At 48.6% G+C, this 25144-nt stretch overlaps 1 protein-coding gene across 1 annotated transcript in view; it reads right to left on the bottom strand.

Moving 5' to 3' along the window:
* The window catches only part of LOC147096121 (von Willebrand factor A domain-containing protein 7-like), a 70603-nt gene that overhangs the window by 3062 nt on the left and 42397 nt on the right, over positions 1 to 25144 (bottom strand). Inside the window, exons 9-16 of the mRNA XM_085975025.1 lie at positions 21542 to 21681; positions 18936 to 19217; positions 17667 to 17885; positions 11793 to 11965; positions 8964 to 9078; positions 7956 to 8157; positions 5743 to 5824; positions 1498 to 1727 (exon numbers count right to left, since the gene is read on the bottom strand). Of these exons, the coding sequence (XP_085831151.1) occupies positions 1498 to 1727; positions 5743 to 5824; positions 7956 to 8157; positions 8964 to 9078; positions 11793 to 11965; positions 17667 to 17885; positions 18936 to 19217; positions 21542 to 21681 (1443 nt within the window). The remainder of the gene's footprint in view (positions 1 to 1497; positions 1728 to 5742; positions 5825 to 7955; positions 8158 to 8963; positions 9079 to 11792; positions 11966 to 17666; positions 17886 to 18935; positions 19218 to 21541; positions 21682 to 25144) is intronic.

The raw sequence follows: 25144 nt of genomic DNA, 5'->3' as shown, positions 1-25144 counted from the left end.
ATCAAGGGATATGGGGATAGTGCAGGAAAGTGGGGATGAGGTAGAAGATCAGCCATGATCTTATTGAATGGCGGAGTAGGCTCGAAGGGCCGACTCCTGCTCCTACTTCTTATGTTCTTACCGGCTCAGATCTATTAGCTCAGAACTGGGAATTTGAAACAGAGACCTTTTTCCTCTGTAGTGACACAGCACCACATTGTAAGTAAAGGGTTAATCAGACTGTCCTGAGGTCTGCTAACGTTAGAGCGCTATTGTTTTCTCTTGATCTTGTAGTAATAGTAACCGTCAGCTTTTGCCTGTTTAGTGAAGAAGTATAAGTCATCTTAGATGCAGTGTCCACCGAATGGTTTGAATTAAGGCTGACCTTAAATGGTCAGTTTGGATATTAAAACCTAATTAAAAGGCATATACTTCGGAGAACTTTAGTTAGTTGAGGACAAGTTCTGTAGAAGGGAGCATCTGTGAATAGATCGCCCTTTTCCCAGGCAGGAGATTGGTACAGAACGGTACAGATTTATAACGAGAAGTTGCACTGGGTATAATCAAGAGTGTAGATAACAAAGTTGGGGAGCTGTACCGGTCTATCGAAAACAAAAAGAACTGGTTTAAACTAAAGTTATCGATAAGGGACAAGGGAAGCAGCTGCTTAAAATTAAACCTTCTATGGACTTGTATGAGGTGCTGCAGAAATGTGTGGAATTTCCCACAAAAGGTACATAAACTGGGCGTTGGAACAGAGACTTAGGATTCGATGGTCTGCAGCTCTGAATTGTAACACATTTAAGTTCTCCAGCTAAAACTGGCACAGTTTTGCCATATGTACTGCTATTTAGTCTATGTTTAATTATTGCATACTTAATAACCCTGTGACATCTGACATTCAATCTTGCAAACCCTGTTGATTTGAGGAGTAACTTACCAGTAAGAACACACATACTTACCGCGCCTCTATGATCATAGAATCATAGAATGGCTACAGCACAGAAGGAGGCCATTCGGCCCGTCGAGCCCGTGCCGGCTCGCTGCAAGAGCACCTCAGCTGGTCCCACTCCCCCGTCCTTTCTCCGTGTCCCTGCAATTTTTTTTTCAGTAGGTACTTATCCAATTCCCTTTTGAAAGCCATGGTCGAGTCTGCCTCCACCACCCTTTCAGGCAGTGCATTCCAGATCATAACCACTCGCTGCGTAAAATTTTATTTCTTCATGTCGCCTTTGGATCTTCTGCCAATCACCTTAAATCTGTGTCCTCTGGTTCTCGACCCTTCCGCCAATGGGAACAGCGTCTCTCTATCTATTCTGTCTAGACCCATCATGATTTTGAACACCTCCATCAACTCTCCTCTTAACCTTCTCTGCTCTGAGGAGAACCACCCCAGCTTCTCCAGTCTATCCACATAACTGAAGTCCCTCATCCTTGGAATCATTCTTGTTAACCTAATACCATCACTTTGCAATAGATTAACATCAGGAGAGTGAGGCAAGCAGGCAGTGCACTTACCGGATGGAGCAGTTGTACTGTTTGACACCAGTGACCGTTACCATCGAACAAAGGGGCTGGTGGTCAGTGTCTGGAGCTCGGACAGTTAAAGATCCCGTCGGACCTTCATCCCACGCGATGAAGTCGATCCCCCAGTCGTGAGTGCTGCAGTCTGGACTGTGTTGCTGATCGGCACTACAATTGCCAATGTACATCGTGATGTTGTACTGTGGCGGTATTTCATCCGTTATCTGGAACATAGGAATACACAAACAGGAGGAGGTCATTCACTCAGTTAATTCCAGAGATGAGGGGTTGACTTATGAGGAAAGGTTGAGCAGGCTGGGCCTATACTCATTGGAGTTTAGAAGAATGAGAGGTGATCTTATTGAAACATATAAGACACTGAGGGGGGCTTGATGGGGTAGAGGCTGAGAGGATGTTTCCCCTCGTGGGGAAATCTAGAACTCGGGGGCATAGTTTCAGAATAAAGGGTCGCCCTTTTAGAACTGAGATAAGGAGGAATTTCTTCTCTCAGACGGTCGTAAATCTGTGTAATTCTCTGCCCCAGAGAGCCGTGGAGGCTGGGTCATTTAAATACATTAGACATAAAGGAGATAGACAGATTTTTGCAAGATAAGGGAGTGAAGGGTTATGGGGAGCGGGCTGGGAAGTGGCTTTGAGCCCAAGATCAGCCATGATCTTATTGAATGGCGGAGCAGGCTCGAGGGGCCAAGTGGCCTATTCCTGCTCCTATTTCTTATGTTCTTATGTTCAGTCCCTCGAGCCTGTTCCACCATTCAATTAGATCATGATTGATCTGTATCTTAACTACATCTACCCGCCTTCATTCCGTAACCCTTAATACCCTTGCCTAACAAAAATCTATCAGTCTCCGTTTTGAAATTTTCAATTGACCCCCCAGACTCAACAGCTTTTTGAGAAGCGCGAATTCCAGATTTCTACTACCCCTTGTGTGAAGAAGTGCATCCTGACATCACCCTGAAGGGCCGAGCTCGAATTGTTCTTGTTCTGGACTCCCCACCCCCACCCCCACCACCCCCCCACCCCCACTAAAGGGAAAAGCTTCTCTCTAGCTACATTTTCAAATCCTTTAACCATCTTGACCAGCCAGAGTGGAGGATTTTTGGGAAGGACGATGGTGCAGACTGTCCCATTCCTACACCGGGGATCATTGGGTGCAGCCAATATTGGAAAATTGGGACAGGCGGAGCGCACCGCCCTAACGGAGCCAGGTCCGAAATTCCGTCCATTCCTTGCAGAGCTATGGGGACAGAGCGAGGGGAGTGGGACTAATTGGCTAGCTCTTTCAAAAGAGACAGCAAAGGCACGATGGGCCGAATGACCTTCGTCTGCGCTGTACGATTCTTTGATTCTATTGGACGGGCTCCATCAGGGTCGACCGATTTTCACCTATTCAGTGCGCTCGGGAATCTATTAATCCCAGGAGCAGGAACGGGGAAAATCCGCTCTAATAATAAGTAGAAAGAGAGAAGGAAGGGAAAAAAAGAAATCAGAAAGAGAGGGAGAGGGAGAAGAAGCAGCATAAACTAGGAAGTTATGTACTGCAACCCTGCAGCAGAATATCTGAACCGTTTCATTGGCTTCTCTATTTTATTCGATTTCCCATTTCCTTATCAAACTCTTTGCTACTCTTCAAAAAAAAACATAACTCTCTACTAATCCAAAGTGCACCTGACGGATGCTCTCTTCATGGTGAAGCCTTTTCCAACAATTCTGTCTCGCTCCCTGACAGGATAAAAGGAAAAGCTGGTTCTCTGATAGATGCACTCCAACCTCATATCTCTCCTTGCTCTTTCACTATCTTTCTTGTCTCTTTATTGTCGTTATTGTTCCTCTCTAAGCACCAGATGCTCTTCTACATTTTCTTCCCCCCATGGTGTGCATGTCAAGGCTCATCCCTGTTGACTTCTACTCTAACTGAGCCTTTCTCAGGACCTCAAAGGACAGAGTCTGACCCACCGCACTGCCCAGTCCCAGAGGGGGAAAGGACAGTCTGACCCACCGCACCGCCCAGTCCCAGAGGGGGAAAGGACAGTGTCTGATGCATTGCACCACCCAGTCCCAGAGGGAGAAACATAGAAACATAGAAGATAGGAGCAGGAGTAGGCCATTTGGCCCCTTGAGCCTGCTCCGCCATTCAATGAGATCATGGCTGATCATCCAAATTCAGTACCCGGTCCCTGCTTTCTCCCCATACCCCTTGATCCCTTTAGCCTTAAGAAATATATCCAACTCCTTCTTGAATATATTTAATGTATTGGCCTCTACTGCCTTCTGTGGTAGAGAATTCCACAGGTTCACCACTCTCTGGGTGAAGAAATTCCTCCTAATTTCTGTCCTAAATGGCCTACCCCTTATCCTTAGACTGTGACCCCTGGTTCCAGACTCCCCGACCATCGGGAACATCCTTCCTGCATCTAGTCTGTCCAGTCCTGTCAGAGTTTTATAAGTTTCAATGAGATCCCTTCTCATTCTTCTAAACGCCAGCGAGTACAAGCCCAATCAACCCAATCTCTCCTCATACGTCATTCCTGCCATCCCAGGTATCAGCCTGGTGAATCTTCGCTGAACTCCTTCCATGGCAAGAACATCCTTCCTCAGATAAGGTGACCAAAACTGCACACAATACTCAAGATATGGTCTCACCAAGGCCCTGTATAACTGCAGCAAGACATCCTTGTTTCTGTACTCAAACCCTCTCGCTACGAAGGCCAACATGCCATTTGCCTTCTTAACCGCCTGCTGCACCTGCATGCTTACCTTCAGCGACTGGTGCACAAGGACACACAGGTCTCGTTGCACTTCCCCTTCTCCCAATCTATTGCCATTCAAATAATAATCTGCCTTCCTGTTTTTGCCACCAAAGTGGATAACCTCACATTTATCCACGTTATATTGCATCTGCCATGCTTTTGCCCAATCACCCAACCTGTCTAAATCATCCTGGAATTTCTCAACATCTTCCTCACAGCACACACGCCCAGCCAACTTTGTGTCATCTGCAAATTTGGAGATATTACATCTTGTTCCCTTGTCTAGATCATTAATATATATTGTGAATAGCTGGGGTCCAAGGACCGATCCCTGCGGTACCCCACTAGTCACTGCCTGCCACTCGGAAAAAGACCCGTTTATTCCAACTCTTTGCTTTCTGTCTGCCAACCAGTTCTCTATCCAAGTCAATACCTTGCCCCCAATCCCATGTGCCTTAATTTTACACGCTAATCTCTTATGCGGGACCTTATCGAAAGCCTTCTGAAAGTCCAAATACACCACATCCACTGGTTCTCCCTTATCTATTTTACCAGTTACATCCTCAAAAAATTCCAGTAGATTAGTCAAGCACGATTTACCTTCTGTAAATCCATGTTGACTTTGTCTGATCCTGTCACTGTTTTCCAAGTGCACTGCTATTACATCTTTTATGATGGACTCTAGCATTTTCCCCACTACCGATGTCAGGCTTACCGGTCTGTAATTCCCCGTTTTTTCTCTACCACCTTTTTTGAATAGTGGGGTAACATTAGCTACCCTCCAATCCATGGGTACTGTTCCAGATTCCATCGAATGTTGGAAGATGATCAGCAATGCATCTATTATTTCTAGGGCCACTTCCTTAAGTACCCTAGGACAGTGTCTGACCCACCGCACCACACAGTCCCAGAGGGGGAAAAGGACAGTGTCTGACCCACTGCACCGCCCAGTCCCAGAGGGGGAAAGGACAGTGTCTGACCCACTGCACCACCCAGTCCCAGAGGGGAAAAGGACAGTGTCTGACCCACTGCACCACCCTGTCCCAGAGAGGGAAAGGACAGTGTCTGACCCACTGCACCCCCCAGTCCCAGAGGGGGAAAGGACAGTGTCTGACCCACTGTACCACCCACTCCCAGAGGTGGAAAGGACAGTGTCTGACCCAACACACCACCCATTCCCAGGGGGGGAAAGGACGGTGTCTGACCCAACGCACCACCCAGTCCCAGAGGGTGAAAGGACAGTGTCTGACCCACTGCACCACCCAGTCCCAGAGGGTGAAATGACAGTGTCTGAATCCACTGCATCACCCAGACCCAGAGGGGGAAAGGACAGTGTCCGACCCACTGCACCGTCCAATCTCCAAAAGGTTTGCTGGTCCCCAATGTCAACACTCTTAAATATTCTCAGCAACATTAGATTAGAGCACAGGCTATTTCCCAGGTTCATGTTCTTTATTGAGATACTGACCAAGATATCCTCTTGTATCACATTGATTGGGACCCTCACATAGTTATAGGCTGTCAGGCCTTTCGCTGTAAATGTCGCCATGCTGCAGAGACAAGGAATGAATATGGATCGTGTTAGAACTTACACAGCAGGGTGTAGAGCACCACCTCTATCTCCCACTCCTGTATCTTAAGGCCATTACTTCTGGCCATCTATCGGAGCTCCGACACAGTTCCACATGGAGAAGTAGGACCCTACTCTATGATTCGCCGCCACGTTGAGCTCCCAGCCTCAAGCACTGAATGAAGACTCGTGGGGGTGAAATTGGAAATTGGGTGGGGGGTAAAATGGGCAGGAATTCGCACCTGTCACCCGTTATACCACACGCCCCATATTCGGTCCCCTTTACTTCAATATTGGTTTGTGTGTCAGCCGAGGCTCAGTTGGTAGCACTCTCGCCTCTGAGTCAGAAGGTCGTAGGTTCATATTCCCACTCCAGAGACTTGAGCAGTAAAATCCAGGCCGACTCTCCCATTGCAGTACTGAGGGAGTGCTGCCCTGTCGGAGGTGCCGTCTTTCAGATGAAACGTTAATCCTCTCTCAGGTGGACGTAAAAGATCCCACGGCACTATTTCGAAGAAGAGCAGGGGTGAGTTATCCCTGGTGTTCTGGGCCAATGTTTATCCCTCAATCAACATCGCTGAAATGGATTATCCAGCCATTATCACATTGCTGTTTGTGGGAGCTTGCTGTGCACAAATTGGCTGCCGCGTTTCCTCCATTACAACAGTGACCATACTCCAAAATGTATTTCATTGGCTGTAAAGCACTTTGGGACGTCCTGAGGTCGTGAAAGTCTTTCTTTTTTCTTTCAATAGTGCTGGAAAATGGGATTAGAATAGACAGGGCTTGATGGCCAGCGCGGACATGGCGGGCCGAAGGGCCTCATTCTGTGCTGTATAACTCTATGACTCTATGACTAATGGACTATCGGGCGTGCGGTGTAACAGGCGGCAAGATCCATTCCGCCTGTTTGATCTCCCCCACCCAATGTCCGATATCACCCCCGCCCCGTGTGTTTACCCCAGGGTAGAATAGAAAACTCAGAGGGCGAGTTATCACTGGGCACTCTGTCTCGCACACCCTTCCATCAGCTCATTTTCACAGCCGCATCGGCAGAAGCCAGGAGAGAGTGTGACCCCCGCACACACTGCCAACCGCAGAGCGGCCGTGGAAAGTAAAAGCATCGTCAGCGAGAGTATAACTGGTGTTAGATCTCTTACCTCCCCCAGCCCTACAACCGATATTCCCTTCAAGCTGTGCGGCCGGCTCGCCAGCTTTTAACTAGGAAAAATCGCGCCTGCACGGACTTTTGAATGGGCTGTGCAACGCCTTTAAGGGACCGCTCACACCAAAAAAAAAATTAAAGGGAACATTGACTACAACCCTCCGAGATCTCTTCGCTCCTCAAATTCTGGCCTCTTGCGCATCGCCCAATTTGGATCGCTCCACTGTTGGCAGCCGTGTCTTCAGCTGCCTGGGCCTTAAGCTCTGGAATTCCCTCCCTAAACCTCTCCGCCTCCCTCTCACCTTTAAAGCGCTCTTTAAAACCTACCTCTTTGGCCAAGCTTTTGGGTCGTCTGTCCAACTATCTCCTTATGTGGCTCGGCATCAAACCTTGTCTGGTAATCGCTCCTGTGAAGTTCCTTGGGGACGTTTTACTGCGTTAAAGGCAAGTTGTTGTCGTTTGCACACACCGCACCTCAGCGTTATCCGGACGATGTGGCATCCCTGCGACAGTAGGTGGCAATGTTGCCCTGTCTCTCTAGCAGCAGAGCGCTGGATTAGGCTTGCAAACAAACTTGGCTCAAGCTTGGAAACAAACACCAAATGGGAACTAATGGCTGTGTAAGGGAGCCAAGGATTGCCCTGGTGCCAGGAAGAAACCAAGAGGTTGGGCTTAAAGGTCGCTGAGCGCCAACTGAAATTGGGTCCGGAATTTGAACTGGAAGTACAGAGTGCGGGAATGGAGCAAGGGGCAGCCCTTACAAACGGGCACCAGTTTGACTGTGCAGTGAATGAATAGAAGGTTGGGACAAGGTTATTACGTAACGCGTGTGCTCAAAGGGCATGGAATGTCTGTCTGTCTGTCTGTCTTTCTTCCTTCTCTCTCACTAGTGGTCCAGTGTCTATGGTGTGTCTGTTGCCATTTACACTGCACAATGCTGACCTACCTGGATGCGGTCTCGTTTATTCCTCCAGCATCGAACAAGGCTGCCACTGTGATGTTCTGACCTTGATTTAGATGCAGGTTTTTGGGATTGAATTCCTTTAGAAGACCAAGTTCATCCTTCACCTCAAAGGTAAAATCCATTCCATTCCCCTCATTAACAACAAGAACTGATACTGATGTGTTTCCTCCAGGAACCAAGACGCCTGGTGAAATAGAGACAAATAGTCGTTTGAATAGACACTTCTTCGGGCGGACATTCCGTCAGTTCTGGGAAGTAACAGAATTGCCTTACATCAGGCACCCATTGTCACCATCAAACACTTCCAGATCAGTAACAGCATAGGTTAGATACAGAGTAAACTCCCTCTACACTGTCCCATCAAACACTCCCAGACCAGTAACAGCGCAGGTTAGATACAGAGTAAAGCTCCTCTACACGGTCCCATCAAACAATTCCAGATCAGTAACATCGCAAGTTAGATACAGAGTAAATTCCCTCTACACTGTCCCATCAAACACTACAACAGAACTTTACTCTGTATATAACCTGTGCTGTACCTGCCCTGGGAGTGTTTGATGGGACAGTGTAGAGGGAGCATTACTCTGTATCTAACCTGTGCTGTACCTGCCCTGGGGATGTTTGGTGGGACAGTGTAGAGTGAGCTTTACTCTGTATCTAACCCGTGCTGTATCTGCCCTGGGAGTGTTTGATGGGACAGTGTAGAGGGAGCTTTACTCTGTATCTAACCCGTGCTGTACCTGCCCTGGGAGTGTTTGATGGGACAGTGCAGAGGGAGCTTTACTCTGTATCTGACCCATGCTGTACCTGCCCTGGGAGTGTTTGATGGGACAGTGCAGCGGGAGCTTTACTCTGTATCTAATCCCGTGCTGTACCTGCCCTGGGAGTGTTTGATGGGACACTGGGTTGCTGACCTTGATGCGCACAACACTGATGAAAAAAAGAATCAATATGAAGTTCTGGGGTTGCTAAAACCAGCAAGGTCCTCACCGCTTTCACCGTCTTTCCTCAACACCTGAACTGCCTCCGTGGTGATCAGGTCCGAGTGCACTCTCCAGAAGTTCAGGCCTCCTCCTGTCCTCCCACTGATTCCTAGCCTTGAAGGCTGAAAGGACAATGACACAGGTCATCTCAACATGGTCTGATCACCTACTATCAGAGGACGCTCTTGGTCCAGCCCCACTTTTACATTCCACCGGTCACCTCCTGCAAACATCTAGCTCTGCTTCAGTCACAAGAGCTCTCATCACGGGGAAGTCAATTGGAGCCAAGCTGGGCGGAAGGAAAAGGGGAGAGAATGGAGTCATGGGCAGGGCTGAAAGAGGAATTGAAGAGAAAAACCTTTAGCGGGTTTCTTTAAAAAAGAAAAAAGAAAGAGAAGAGGCAAGGAGAAGGGGATTTTGGATGAGCCTTTCCAGAAGGAAGGCCATGGTAGCTGAAATGGCTTCTACCAATAGTGGAGTGAAAACGATGGGGAACGAGGAGTTGATTGGTCAGCGGATGGACCTGAAAGAGGTCCTTAAACTGGGTGGGGCAAGACCATTTGAAGGTAATGCAAGGGCCATGAAAGTTGATTCATAAGGGTAAAGGCGACCCGTGGAGCCCGGTGACGGAAGTGCGGGGCTTCGAGTAAACAAGGACGTGGCAACCAGCTTTCCGAATGAGGCACAGCTTTTGGAGGGTGCCTAGCTAGGAGAGCGGTGGGGAGCAATGAGCTGATAATGGCATTGGTTGGAGTCTCAGCAACAGTGGGGGAAAGGTACAGCAGAGGTGGTGCATATTGTGAAAGTGCAAGAAGGCGGTCTTAGTGACAGAGGGGGCGTGGGGAACGAAACCCAGCTTACGATCAAGGAATATGCCACCTTTGGAATAAAAGATCCCATGGCACTATTTCGACTTCTCAAAGCATTTTACAGCCAATGACGTCCTTTTGAACTGTTGTAATGTGGGAAACGCGGCAGCCCATTTGCGCACAGCAAGGTCCCACAAACCGCAATGTGATAATGACCAGATCATCTGTTTCTAGTGATGTTGGTTGAGGGATAAACATTGGTCCCAGGACACCGGGGAGAACTCCCCCCTGCTCTTCTTCGAAATAGTGGCCATACAATCTCAGGCATCCACCTGAGAGGGAAGCTCCGCCAGTGCAGCACTCCTGCAGTACTGGCACCGGGAGAGTCAGCCTGGGTTATGCGCTCAAGTCTCTGGAGCGGGGACTTGAACCCACAACCTTCTGTCTCAGAGGCAAGAGCGCTACCCACTGAACCACGGCCGACACCCAAGGGCACGGGCCGTCCCCTGAGCCCCAACATTGCTAAGGGCACCAGAGGCCGCTGAATTGGCGCAGGCCAATGACTCCCCACGGGATCGATCGCAATGCAGCGGAAACTGGGCCTATGGGTGGGGGCGGTGGGGGGCGGGGGTGGGTGGGAAGCAGCAAATTGCTTGGACACGTTTCTTCTCGGCCGGCTCAATATCTCCTAATAATTTCCTGGGGCAGGCACCGCAGCTATGGTGATACTGCCATGGTACCTCAGCCCCCACCTCCACCATGGGGAATTTTCTCCCTGCCAGCCTTGCGGAGACTGGGAATCAAATCCTGTGCGATCACTAGCCCAGGAAGTGGATTTACTGGCTGCGACATGGAGAAGCTACAACATACGCAACCGATCCAAAACTGGCTCGGAGACAGGAAACAGAGGGTAATGGTTGATGGGTGTTTTTGTGACTGGAAGGCTGTTTCCAGTGGGGTTCCGCAGGGCTCAGTACTAGGTCCCCTGCTTTTTGTGGTATATATCAACGATCTAGACTTGAATGTAGGGGGTATGATCAAGAAGTTTGCAGATGACACTAAAATCGGCCGTGTGGTTGATACTGAAGAAGGAAGCTGTAGACTGCAGGAAAATATCAATGGACTGGTCAGGTGGGCAGAACAGTGGCAAATGGAATTCAATCCGGAGAAGTGTGAGGTAATGCATTTGGGGAGGGCCAACAGGCAAAGGAATACGCAATAAATGGTAGGACACTGAGAAGTGCAGAGGACCAGGGGGACCTTGGAGTGCATGTCCACAGATCCCTGAAGGTAGCAGGACAGGTAGATAAGGAGGCTAAGAAGGCATTTGGGATACTTGCCTTTATTAGCCGAGGCATAGAATACAAGAGCAGGAAGTTTATGCTTGAACTGTATAAAACACTAGTTAGGCCACAGCTAGAGTACTGCGTACAGTTCTGGTCATCACATTACAGGAAGGATTTGATTGCACTAGAGAAGGTGCAGAGGAGATTTACGAGGGTGTTGCCAGGACTGGAGAATTTTAGCTATGAGGAAAGATTGGATAGGCTGGGGATGTTTTCTTTGGAACAGAGGAGGCTGAGGGGAGACCTTATTGAGGTGTGTAAAATTAAGAGAGGCCTAGAGTGGATAGGAAGGACCTATTTCCCTTATCAGAGGGGTCAACAACCAGGGGGCACAGATTTAAAATAATTGGTAAGAGGATTAGAGGGAATTTTTTTCACCCAGGGGGTGGTGGGGTCTGGAACTCACTGTCTCAAAGGGTGGTAGAGGCAGAAACCCTCACCACATTTAAAAAGTGCTTGGATATGCACTTGAGGTGCCGCAACCTACGGACCACGTGCTGGAAAGTGGGATTAGGCTGGATAGCTCTTTGTCGGCCGGCACAGACACGATGGGCCGAATGGCCTCCTTCCATGCCGTAAATTTCTATGATTCTATGATTCTTCCGAAGCGTATCTTTATTCCCATCGCATTAAGAGTCCTGACAGAGGTGGGCTCTGGTCCCCCTGCTGTCCGACACTCACCGTGAGGGGAAATACCACCTTCACCGTTGCCATCAATCTGCCGCCCACGTTGCTAGTTTGCTGGCATTTCTTGTCGAGCTGCAGCTGACCATTTACATCGAAGATCAACAGCTTTTCAACGGTAATGTTTTCCGTCTCGCCCAGCACCCAGATGGAGACAGTGTAGTTCATTCCTAGATTCAGGATTTACAAAGGAAAGATCATTTGTGTAATTATCCTTCCTACTTTGGTAGGAAGAATAGAAAAGCAAAATCTTTTTTAAACGGTAAGACTAGTAAATGTTGGCAACAAAAACAACTTGCATTTATATAGCACCTTTAACGTAGTAAAAACGTCCCTTGGCGCTTCACAGGAGCGATTATCAGACAACATTTCACACCGAGCCACACAATGAGATATATGGGCAGATGGCCAAAAGTTTGGTCAAAGAGGTAGGTTTTAACATAAGGACATAAGAACATAAGAAATAGGAGCAGGAATAGGCCACTTGGCCCCTCGAGCCTGCTCCGCCATTCAATAAGTTCATGGCTGATCTTGGGCTCAAGGCCACTTCCCTGCCCGCTCCCCATAAGCCTTCACTCCCTTATCTTGTAAAAACCTGTCTATCTCCACCTTAAATATATTTAATGACCCAGCCTCCACAGCTCTCTGGGGCAGAGAATTCCACAGATTTATGACCCTCTGAGAGAAGAAATTCCTCCTCATCCCAGTTCTAAAAGGGACGTCTTAAAGGAAGAGAGACAGGTAGAGAGGCGGAGAGGTTTAGGGAGGGAATTCCAGAGCTTAGGGCCTGGGCAGCTGAAGGCATGGCCGCCAGTGGTGGAGCGATTAAAATCGGAGGATGCGCAAGAGGCCAGAATTGGAGGAGGGCAGAGATCTCAGAGGGTTGCAGGACTGGAGTAGGTTACAGAGATAGGGAGGATGTGAGGCCATGGAGGGATTTGAACATGAGATTGAGAATTTTAAAATTGAGGCGTTGACAGACCGGGAGCCAATGTAGGTCAGCGAGCACCGGGGTGCTGGGTGAACGGGACTTGGTGCGAGTTCGGACACGGGCAGCAGAGTTTTGGATGAGCTCAGGTTTACGGAGGGTAAAAGATGGGAGGCCAGCCAGGAGCGGTTTGGAACAGTCAAGTCTAGAGGTAACAAAGGATGAGGGTTGCAGCAGCAGATCAGCTGAGGCAGGGGCCGAGTCAGCCAATGTTACGGAGGTGGAAGAAAGCAGTCTTGGTGATGGCACGGATATGTGGTCAGAAGCTCATCTTGGGGTCAAATACGACACTAAGGCAGGCAGAAGGACCTGGGTGTCCTTGTAGACAGATCACAGAAAGCTAACATGCAGGTTCAGCAAGAAATTATGAAGGCAAATGGTATGTTGGCCTTTATTGCAAAGGGTTGGAGTATATGAGTAAGGAAGTCTTGCTGCAAATATATAGAGCTTTGGTGAGACCACACCTGGAGTATTGTGTACAGTTTTGGTCTTCTTACCTAAGGAAGGATATTCTTGCCATAGAGGGAATGCAATGAAGGTTCACTAGATTGATTCCTGGGATGAGGGATGGTCCTATGAGGAGAGAATGAGTAGAATGGGCCTATATTCTCGAGTTTAGAAGAATGAGAGGTGAGCTCATTGAAACATATAATATTCTTAGAGGGATTGGCAGGGTAGATGCTGAGAGGTTGTTTCTCCAGGCTGGAAAGTCTAGAACTAGTCAGGATAAGGGGTCGGCCATTTAGGACTGTGATGAGGAGAAATTTCTTCACTCAGAGGGTGGTGAATCTTTGGAATTCTCTCCCCGAGAGGGCTGTGGATGCTCAGTCGTTGTGTATATTCAAGGCTGAGATAGAATGATTTTTGGACTCTCGGGGAATCAAAGGATATGGGGATCGGGTGGGAAAGTGGAGTTGAGGTCGAAGATCAGCCATGGTCTTATTGAATGGCTTGAGGGGCCGAATGGCCGACTTCTGCTCCTAATTCTTATGTTCTTATGTTTCAGTGCGTTGCAAAGTTGGTGTTAACATTCAACTGTTAGTTAACCTCCTTCCTGCTATGATCCACAACGACACGCTTCGAGTAAGCTCGAGACAGTTGATGGTGGAGTGTTCGGAACAGGCTTGATTCATGTATAGCACAGCTGATCGATCTGTACTGTACGCAAAGAGTGGCTTTCGGTTTCTGTACCTTTCGAGCCCTCCAAAGCACTGTTGAAAACAATGCTCCTTTATACATCTTATTTTGCCTACATCAAAGGTACATGTCACAGATAAGGCCTCATGACGTATCTGTTCTCGAATGCTTTGAACACCGTCTATTCACGTAAACATTCGTAGTTGTTTACTTCAGAGATACTTTTCTCAAACAACTCTCCCTGCCTTAACGGTTCTTGAATTCTTTGACGAGTAGTTTTATTATATACTATAATATACTATTGTGGCAAAGCCATCAAGAGACTCTTGCAGTAACGTTTATAATTGTCTTTAATCATAGTTGTTACCTTTAAGTGTTTGCTCTGTTCAAACAGCGCGGGATCGATCAAATCGCGATCTGACGCGATGACGTCATCACGCGGGTCATGTGACGTTCCCAACGGCGGGAAACGTGATGACGTCATGGTGTCAGGGGGGTAGGGCGTTTCTGGAGTTCTTGTGGATCCAGCTAGTGTACAGACCTGTGTGGAGTTTCTCCTGCGTTCTTTTGTTTGTAACTGTTTCAGTACATTAAACCACGTTTGTTTAACTGTCAGTTTCAACCTCAGTATTTTCGTAGTAGTGTGAAGACACCTACACTATCCCTTTGCCTATGTTTATAACAACAGCCACTAAAGTCATGCTTCAATCACTCATGGTGGATGTCTTCCCAGTCACTTATTTATTTGCACAAGTAATTTGAGTAGATAATACTCAGACATCAAAAGCAGAAGATTAGCTTTCTCTTCTGGCAGCCCAAATCTATCTTGTTTATATTGGAAAGCCTATTGTTCCGAGATACAAGTAAGTTCGGTTATTAACCCTCAACTCTCCAGGATGTTAACATTTTTTTTTTATTTGTTCATGGGATGTGGGCATCGCTGGCAAGGCCAGCATTTACTGCCCATCCCCAGTTGCCCTTGAGAAGGTGGTGGTGAGCTCCCTTCTTGAACCACTGCAGTCCGAGGGAGTTCCAGGATTTTGACCCAGTGGCAATGAATGATTGGCGATACACTTCTAAGTCAGGATGGTGTGTGACTTGGAGGGGAACTTGGAGGTGGTGGTGTTCCCATGCGCCTGCTGCCCTTGTCCTTCTAGGTGGTAGAGGTCACGGGTTTCGGAGGTGCTGCCGAAGAAACCTTGGCGAATTGCTGCACTGCATCTTGTAGATGGTACACACTGCAGCCACGGTGCGCCGATGGTGGAGGGAGTGACTGTTTAAGGTGGTGGATGGGGTGCCAATCAAGCGGGCTGCTTTGTCCTGGATGGTGTCGAGCTCCTTGAGTGTTGTTAGAGCTGCACTTGTCCAGGCAAGTTGAGAGTACTCCATCACACTCCTGACTTGTGCCTTGTAGATGGTGGAAAGGTTTTGGGGAGTCAGGAGGTGAGACACTCGCTGCAGAATACCCAGCCTCTGACCTGCTCTTGTTGCCATAGTATTTATGTGGCTGGTCCAGTTAAGTTTCTGGCCAATGGTGACCCCCAGGATGTTGATGGTGGGGGATTCGGCGATGGTAATGCCGTTGAATGTCAAGGGGTGGTGGTTAGACTCTCACTTGTTGGAGATAGTCATTGCCTGGCACTTGTGTGGCGCGAATGTTACCTGCCACTTATCAGCCCATGTCGTCCAGGTCTTGCTGCATGCAGGCATGGACTGCTTCATTATCTGAGGAGTCGCGAATGGCACTGAACACTGTGCAGTCATCAGCGAACATCCCCACCTCTGACCTTATGATGGAGGGAAGGTCATTGATGAAGAAGCTGAAGATGGTTGGGCTGAAGATGGTTGGGCCTAGGACACTGCCCACCATGGAGGCGCCTTTCCACCAGCTACAAGGCACAAGTCAGGAGTGTGATGGAATCCTCTCCACTTGCCTGGACATGAGGAAAAACCTTTTGACGCATCAAGTGGTCAGGATTTGGAATGCACTGCCTGATACAGTGGTGGAGGGACAGATTCAATAGTAGCTTTCAAAAGGGAATTAGATAAATACTTGAAGGAGAAAAAATTGCAGGGATATGGGGAACGAGCGGGGGGAGTGGGACTAACTGGATTGCTCTTCGAAAGAGCCAACACAGGCTCGATGGGCTGAATGGCTTCCCTGTGTGCTGTACTATTCTAGGATTCTAGGATTATATGACTCTATGTCCAACAGTTGGAAGCTCAGAACCACTGTGTTGCTAGTCCAGTACCAAAACCTATGTTACACTGTTCTGCATTAAAGGGGGCTGGCGTGTAACCTGAGGACCTCCTCTTGCCTTAGCTCATCTTCTCTCTTATTCTTCTCAACCCTGATGGTCTCCTGCACCGTGCACTTTGTCCCTCCACCAAGGTCCCTTAATAAATGGCCCAGAAATTCGGGTCCCCACGGGTGAGTACACGTTGGGTACTCACCCGTAGGCCCAACGAAAGTGCCGGTTTCGTGCATGCACTGCGCATGCGCGGGAAACCGGAACTTCCGTTCCCTTAAAGGAAGGGGTTCAGAGGTCGAACGGGTGCGCCGGAGAGGCAGCGCGTACGCCTGGAACTTCCATTTTTTTTGCAGGTTTCTCCGGGAGGGTAAGTCTCCAGCAGTTACACTTTTAAAAAGCAGGCACAAGGCCTGCTTTTAACAAGGTAAGTGGTGAATTAATTAAAATTAAAACATTTTTTCCACAGGTTTATTATTTTTAAATACTTTAAAGAAAGGTAAGTTTATTTTTAGCCCTGTTAGAAAATGTATATAAGTTTTTCAAAAAATTAAATTATTGTTTAAAATAGTCATTATGTAATTTATAGTTATTTTAAAAATGTGATTTAAAAAAAAATGTATTTGAAGTTTTAGTTATGTTTTGGGGCTTATAGTATTTATAGTTTTGACAGCTCTTCCTGTCAATTTTATGAATGGGCATTTCCCTGCTACCATTAGCTCCCCATGGCCCACATGATCCCAGGGGACGCTTCGAACTAACTGCGCCCCTGGGATACGCAAGCACTGCGCGCCGGCAGTTGGAGGAGGCCCAGGATCGGAATCCCATGCGGGCCCACAGCACAACGGCCGGCGCGCAAGGTACGTGCAGGTCGGGGGCTTGCACCCGCGGGAAGCCCCCAACCTGAATTTCTGGGCCAATACCTCCAATCCTGTCTTTTTAGTCTGCTTATCACAGAACAGTTCCCTCATCTTTTCCTGTTGGTCAGTGCTTCCCTTTCCATTTCTACTTCATACCAGGGGGTTAAATTGTGAGGACAGGGTGCATAAACTTGGCTTGTATTCCCTTGAGTATAAGAAGATTGAGGGGGTGAGCTGAGTGAGTGGTTTAAAGTGTTAGAAGGACTCGATAGGGTAGATACGGAGAATCTATTTCCTCTGGTGGAACAAATCAAGAACGAGGGGACACAATCTTGAAACTAGAGCCAGGCTGTTTAAGAGGGAAATCGGGAGGCACTTTTTCACACAGATGGTAGTAGAAATTTGGAACCCTCTGTCCCAGAAGGCTGTAGATGCTGAGGGGATATTTGGAGCTTTCAAGGCTGAGATCGATAGATTTTTGTTGGGTAAGGTGAACGAGGGATATGTAGCTGAGGCGGGCAAATGGAGTTGAGATGCAGATCAGCCATGTTCTAACTGAATGGCAGAGCAGGCTCAAGGGGCTGAATGTCCTACTTCTATATATTCCTACTGTAACCGCCATTTAAAAGTGCCTCACCTTTCACGGGCTTCCCCTGGATTGGAAGGGTGTACCCATTTTCTTCTTTCATAACTTGATAGGAGAAGTCCAGGAGACTTTTTCCGTTAATGTCAATGACATAGGTATCTGGTCCGGGTTTAATCTCGAGCTTCCACGCTCCCCTTTCAGCAATCGAAGAGATCTTCACGGCCTTGTGTTTTTCTGTGTCAATCAGGCTCTTGACACTTGCCGCAGTCCCTGCAGATGCACAAGGCACACGCGCACATCACGGAAATAATCCGACATCGAGGTAACATCGCGCCTGAACCCTTTCCGCACCCAAGCCTCCAGATGAACAGGTTTTTTGCATTGATACCACGGCGGGTCGCTTTAGCCAAACTCGCCGGGCGGCAATCCCACGGGATCATATGGAATGCCAGATTTAGACCCCCGCCCGATATTACCCTCCGTTGACTTCGATGTAAAGCCAGCATCGCACCCGAACCTGTCAGTTTTCCTATGAGTGGCTTAGGTTAAAAATGCACCCCCCTCCCCGCCAACCACATTTCTTTCCTCCCACTAAATCGCCCTTGCGGTAGAAAACTACCCACTAGGGGCATATGCGGATGTTCCAGGTAGGAGCATATTTCTGCTTATTGCTCAGTGTTTGCAGTGGGTCCACTGCTGGTTCTTCTTCCTCAGATCTGGAGGGCTTACCGACTGTGGGCTACATCCAGCAGCCAACTGATACCTGGGGAAATCAAGTTCCAGGGGGCAGCCACCGTGGAAGGCCTGTCGTGCCAGTCATCGGTGGGGCAGGGATAACACCCAGTACTGGAGCTACCAGATTAAGATGGGCCCCAAATTCAATACCTGGATATCATAGAGTCATACAGCACAGAAGGAGGCCATTCGGCCCATTGTGCCTGTGCCGGCTCTTTGAAAGAGCAGCCCAATTAGTGCCACTCCCCACTGCTTTTTCCCTATAGCTCTGCAAATTTTTCCCCTTCAAGTATTTATCCAATTGCCTTTTGACAGTGACTATTGAATCTGCTTCCACCGCCCTTTCAGGCAGCACATTCCAGATCACAACTCGCTGCGTAAAAAATAATCTCATCTGCCCCTCTGGCTCTTTTGCCCAATTACCTTCAATCTGTGTCCTCTGGCTACCGACGCTCCAGCCAGTGGAAACAGTTTCTCCTTACTTACCCTCTCAAAGCCCTTCATAATGTTGAACACCTCTATTCAAGCTCCACCTGGGCCTTCTCAGCTCTAAGGAGAACAATCTCGATGTGCTCAGTAACTCACCGGATGGCTGCAGTACAGCTAAACTAAACGGTGATGTGGCGGACTTGACGGAGACTGAGAACTCCACAAGCAAGTCGTCGACGGGAAAGGAGATTTCTTGAGCCTTTGTTTGTGTGGTGAAGATCTTGACGGGTGCGGCATTGAGCGCCATCTCCATCAACCCCAGGAGGTGCTGCAATCCCCCTTTGTAGGTACGTGCGTAGAAGCCTCCGGAGAACTCAGCTAGTTCCTTGAAAATGTTCTTGGTGGAGCTGCGCCGCGTCCGGGAAGTCAATGGATAACCTGGCCAAGATTAGAATCGAGAAGACGGGGGATGAGATTGTTTCCAAGATGCGAAACCGTAACGTCGCCCGTCTCCGCCCCTGGCCTCGGCTTGTCTGTTGCTGAAACCCTCAACCTTGCCTTTGTTACCTTTAACTCAACTATTCCAAAGGTGTCCTGCCCGGACTTCCCACCTTGCAACCCCCGTAAACTTGACCTCATCCGAGTGGCAATTTGTGTCTGATAATCGCACCTGCAAAGCGCCTTGGGACCTTTTGCTACATTTAAAATGCTATGTCAGTGGAAGTTGTTGATGTTGCTGAGTGAAAGACTTCTTCCATCATTTCAAGTCTCTGGCATTTGTCGGCAGATGCGAATCTGTTGAATGCATTGCCTGTAAATACTGCTCTACCCATAATAGTACAACTCCTCAGGGGTAATCTTAACCTCTCCTGCCTGGCAGCAAACAGACCAGTGTGTTTCGGCTGCACATTATACACTCCCTGGAATCGAGCAACTGGTAAAACATGTGGCCGGACCAAACTGGTCAGAATCCCGCCAGGCAGATTAGGTTCAAATTATCCCCCCAACAGCCCACTGCCCCTCATCAGAAACCCTGATAGGAACAAGGTTATTGGTACATACAACTAAAAGCTCGCATTACATGACCCAATCATCATTCCCAGGGCAGGTACAGCATAGGCTAGATACAGAGTAACGCTCCCTCTACACTGCCCCATCAAACACACCCAGGGCAGGTACAGCACGGGCTAGATACAGAGTAAAGCTCCTCTACACTGTCCCATCAAACACTCCCAGGGCAGGTACAGCATGGGTTAGATACAGAGTAAAGCTCCCTCTACACTGTCCAATCAAACACTCCCAGGGCAGGTACAGCATGGGTTAGATACAGAGTAAAGCTCCCTCTACACTGTCCCATCAAACACTCCCAGGGCAGGTACAGCACGGGTTAGATACAGAGTAAAGCTCCCTCCACTCTGCCCCAACAAACATTCCCAGGGCAGGTACAGCACGGGTTAGATACAGAGCAAAGCTTCCTCATCACTGTCCCATCAAACACTCCCAGGGCAGGTACAGGGGGTTAGATAGAGAGTAAAGCTCCCTCCACACTGTCCCCATCAAACACTCCCAGGGCAGGTACAGCATGGGTTACATACAGAATAAAACTCCCTCTACACTGCTCCATCAAACACTCCCAGGGCAAGTACAGCACAGGTTAGATACAAAGTAAAGCTCCCTCTACACTGCCCCATCAAACACTCCTAGAGCAGGTACAGCACAGGTTAGATACAGAGTAAAGCTCCTCTACATTGTCCCATCAAACACTCCCAGGGCAGGTGCAGCACAGGTTAGATACAGAGTAAAACTCCCTCTACACTGCCCCATCAAACACTCCCAGGGCAGGTACAGCATGAGTTAGATACAGAGTAAAGCTCCCTCTACACTGTCCCATCAAACACTCCCAGGGCAGGTACAGCATGGGTTAGATAGAGAATAAAGCTCCCTCTACACTGTCCCATCAAACACTCCCAGGGCAGGTACAGCATGGGTTAAATAGAGACTAAAGCTCCCTCTATACTGTCCCATCAAACACTCTCAGGGCAGGTACAGCACGGGTTAGATAGAGAGTAAAGCTCCCTCTACACTGTCCCATCAAACACTCCCAGGGCAGGTACAGCATGAGTTAGATACAGAGTAAAGCTCCCTCTACACTGTCCCATCAAACACTCCCAGGGCAGGTACAGCACGGGTTAGATACAGAATAGAGCTCCCTCTACACTTTCCCATCAAACACTCCCAGGGCAAGTACAGCACAGGTTAGATACAAAGTAAAGCTCCCTCTACACTGCCCCATCAAACACTCCTAGAGCAGGTACAGCACAGGTTAGATACAGAGTAAAGCTCCCTCTACATTGTCCCATCAAACACTCCCAGGGCAGGTACAGCACAGGTTAGATACAGAGTAAAGCTCCCTCTGCACTGTCCCATCAAACACACCCAGGGCAGGTACAGCATGGGTTAGATGCAGAGTAAAGCTCCCTCTACAGTGTCCCATCAAACACCCCCGGGGCAGGTTAAGCACGGGTTCCTTCAGCGTCACTGGATCTAAGTCCTGGATCAACCTACCTTACATCACTGTGGGAGCACCTTCAACAAACGGGACTGCCGTGGGTCAAGATGGCGGCTCATCACCACCTCCTCATGGGCAACTAGGGACGGGCAATAATTGTCGGGTTTAGTAGCGGCGCCCACATCCCCAGAATGAATTTTTGAAAAGGCGTATTCTAATCTGCCAATGCTAATTGCGGCAGTAGAAAACTTACTCCTCTTTGACCTCCTGTTTTCGCAGTATCCTGTCAGTAAGAAATTCATTTTACTTTTTGTTGACTCGATCAGGAGTTTTACTTGATCCTCCTTCTGATAATCCTTCGCACCAGCATCGGAGAAAAAAAAGATCTGAGACCTAGGAGGAGAAGAAGTCATTCTGTGTGTTAACCTGCTAATGAATTCCATTAACTATAAAACTCTTTGGCAGCTCCAGGGGTAGAATTGCCAACCCCTCCAGGATTGTCCTGGTGTCTCTGGGAATTGAAGTTTAATCTCAGGGACACTGCGGGGAGAACAGCCAGGAGCAAAACCATCTGGGACGTTAAATAGTTGTGCTTTTTTTTAACAATTAGTTCTAAATATATCGTACATGGGGGGGAAATAAAGCTGTTTGTTGCAGTCAAGGATCATCTGATAGGGTAAGGAAGAGTCTATTCGAATTCCGATTGGCTGGGAAGGTGATGCACCGCGAGGATGGTCCTGTCGGGCGACGAATGGGGATGGGGAAGTTGGAGGCCGGCGGTCATGTGATGACACCTCCAGGAATATGTCCAGCCAGTGTTGGCAACAGTCGTCCAGGGAGATTGCTTTTGGTCTAGGCCAAGCAGTTTAATCTCCCAGGGCAGGTACAGCATGGGGTTAGATACAGAGTAAAGCTCCCTCTACACTGTCCCACCAAACACTCCCAGGGCAGGTACAGCATGGGTTAGATACAGAGTAAAGCTCCCTCATCACTGTCCCATAAAACACTCCCAGGGTAGGTACAGCATGGGTTAGATACAGAGTAAAGCTCCCTCATCACTGTCCCATAAAACACTCCCAGGGCAGGTGCAGCATGGGTTAGATACAGAGTAAAGCTCACTCTACACTGTCCCATCAAACACTCCCAGGGCAGGTACAGCATGGGGTTAGGTACAGAGTAAAGCTCCCTCATCACTGTCCCATAAAACACTCCCAGGGCAGGTACAGCACGGGTTAGATACAGAGTAAAGCTCCCTCATCACTGTCCCATCAAACACTCCCAGGGCAGGTACAGCATGGGGTTAGATACAGAGTAAAGCTCCCTCATCACTGTCCCATCAAACACTCCCAGGACAGGTACAGCATGGGTTAGATACAGAGGAAAGCTCCCCCTACACTGTCCCATCAAACACTCCTAGGGCAGATACAGCACGGGTTAGATACAGAGTAAAGCTCCCTCTACACTGTCCCATCAAACACTCCTAGGGCAGGTAGTACAGGGTAAATACAGAGTAAAGCTCACTCTACACTGTCCCATCAAACACTCCCAGGGCAGGTAGTACAGGGTAGATACAGAGTAAAGCTCCCTCTACACTGCCCCATAAAACACTCCCAGGGCAGGTACAGCATGGGTTAGATACAGAGTAAAGCTTCCTCATCACTGTCCCACCAAACACTCCCAGGGCAGGTACAGGGGGTTAGATACAGAGTTAACTCCCTCCACACTGTCCCCATCAAACACTCCCAGGGCTGGTACAGCACGGGTTAGATACAGAGTAAATCTCCCTCTACACTGCCCCATCAAACACTCCCAGGGCAGGTACAGCACGGGTTAGATACAGAGTAAAGCTCCCTCTGCACTGTCCCATCAAAAACTCCCAAGGCAGGTACAGGAGGTTAGATACAGAGTAAAGCTCCCTTTACACTGTCCCATCAAACACTCCCAGGACATTTACAGCACGGTTTAGATACAGAATCCCTCTACCTGTTCAATATATATCACTACAGAGAATGTACAGCACAGAAACAGGCCATTCAGCGCATCTGGTTTGTGTTGGTGTCTATGCTCCACACGAGCCTCCTCCCATCTCTCTTCATCTCACCCTATCAACATAGCCTTCTATTCCTTTCTCCCTCATATGTTTATCCAGCTTCCCCTTATTCACATCTATGCTATTTTTCTCAACTAATCCTTGTGGTAGTGAGTTCCACATTCTAACCGCTCTCCGAGTAAAGAGGTTGCTCCTGAATTCCGTATTGGATTTATTCGGGACTATTTTATATTTATGACCCTCAGCTGAGCATCCGACCCTATACTCTCTCCATCATGAAAACCGCCTACTTCCACCTCCGTAACATCGCCCGCCTCTGCCTCTGCTTCAGCTCTCCTGCTGCTGAAAAGCTCTTCCATGCCTTTGTTACCTCGGGACCCAGCTATTTGAATCTGCTCCTGGCTGGCCGCATAGGTTCCATCCTCCATAAACCGGAGCTTAACCAATACTCTTGCCGCCCGTATCCTAACTCGTACCGGGTCCCGTTCACCCATCAGCCCCTGTGCTCGCTGACCTACGTTGGCTCCCAGGCCGGCAGCGCCTCGATTTTAAAATTCTCATCCTTGTTTCAAATCCCTCCATGGCCTCGCCCCCTCCCTATCTCTGTCACCCTCCTCCAGCCCTACAACCCTCCGAGATCTCTGCACTCCTACAATTCTGACCTCTTGAGCATCCTCGATTTTAATCGCTCCACCATTGGCGGCCGTGTCTTGAGCTGCCTGGGGCCTAAGCTCTGGAATTCCCTCCCTTAACCACTCCACCTCTCCATCTCTCTCTCCTTCTTTAAGACATTCCTTATCTCTTTTACCAAGCTTTTGGTCACCTAATAACTAATATCTCTTTGTGGCTCGGTGTCAAATTTGGTTTTGGTAATCACTCCTGTGAAGCGCCTTGGGAAGTTTTACTACATTAAAGGCGCTATATAAATGAAAGTTGTTATTGTTGTTGCTATCGTTTTGGTTTCCCCCACCCTGCCAGCACCGCCCCCCCCCTCCCCAGCAAGCAGAAACACCTTCTCTACGTTCACCCTATCAAATCTTTTCATAAGCTTAAAGATCTCAGTCAGGTTACCCCTCAGCTTTCACTTTACCACAAAAAAGTGCATCAGCTTGTTCAATCTTGCATTTGCCTACATTTGCCCACTGGCTGGAGTCAACCTAGCACAAAAGAAGATGCTTGTGATGGTTGGAGGTCAATCATCCCAGCCCCAGGACATCGCTGCAGGAGTTCCTCAGGGCAGTGTCCTAGGCCCAACCATCTTCAGCTGCTTCATCAACGACCTTCCCTCCAACATAAGGTCTGAAGTGGGGATGTTCGCTGATGATTGCACAGTGTTCAGTTCCATTCTCTCCTCCTTAGAAAATGAAGTACTCCATGACCGCATGCAACAAGAGCTGGACAACATTCAGGCTTGGGCTGATAAGTGGCAGGTAACATTCGTGCCACACAAGTGCCAGGTAATGACTATCTCCAACAAGCAAGAGTCTAACCACCTCCCCTTGACATTCAACAGCATTCCCATCGCCGAATCCCCCACCATCAACATCTTGGGGGTCACCATTGACCAGAAACTTAACTGGACCAGTCACATAAATACTGTGGGAACAAGAGCGAGTCAGAGGCTGGGTATTCTGCAGCAAGTGTCTCACTTCTTGACTCCCCAAAGCTTTGCCACCATCTACAACGCACAAGTCAGGAGTGTTATGGAATACTCTCCACTTGCCTGGATGAGTGCAGCTCCAACAACACTCAAGAAGCTCGACAACATCCAGGACAAAGCAGCCCGCTTGATTGGCACCCCATCCA

Source organism: Somniosus microcephalus, unplaced genomic scaffold (assembly GCF_052327205.1).
Source record: "Somniosus microcephalus isolate GS21.2 unplaced genomic scaffold, FLI_Smic_1.0 unresolved_chr1, whole genome shotgun sequence".
Taxonomy (NCBI): domain Eukaryota; kingdom Metazoa; phylum Chordata; class Chondrichthyes; order Squaliformes; family Somniosidae; genus Somniosus; species Somniosus microcephalus.
Note: the sequence above shows the minus strand (reverse complement) of the source record. Positions and strands in the feature narration are given on the sequence as shown.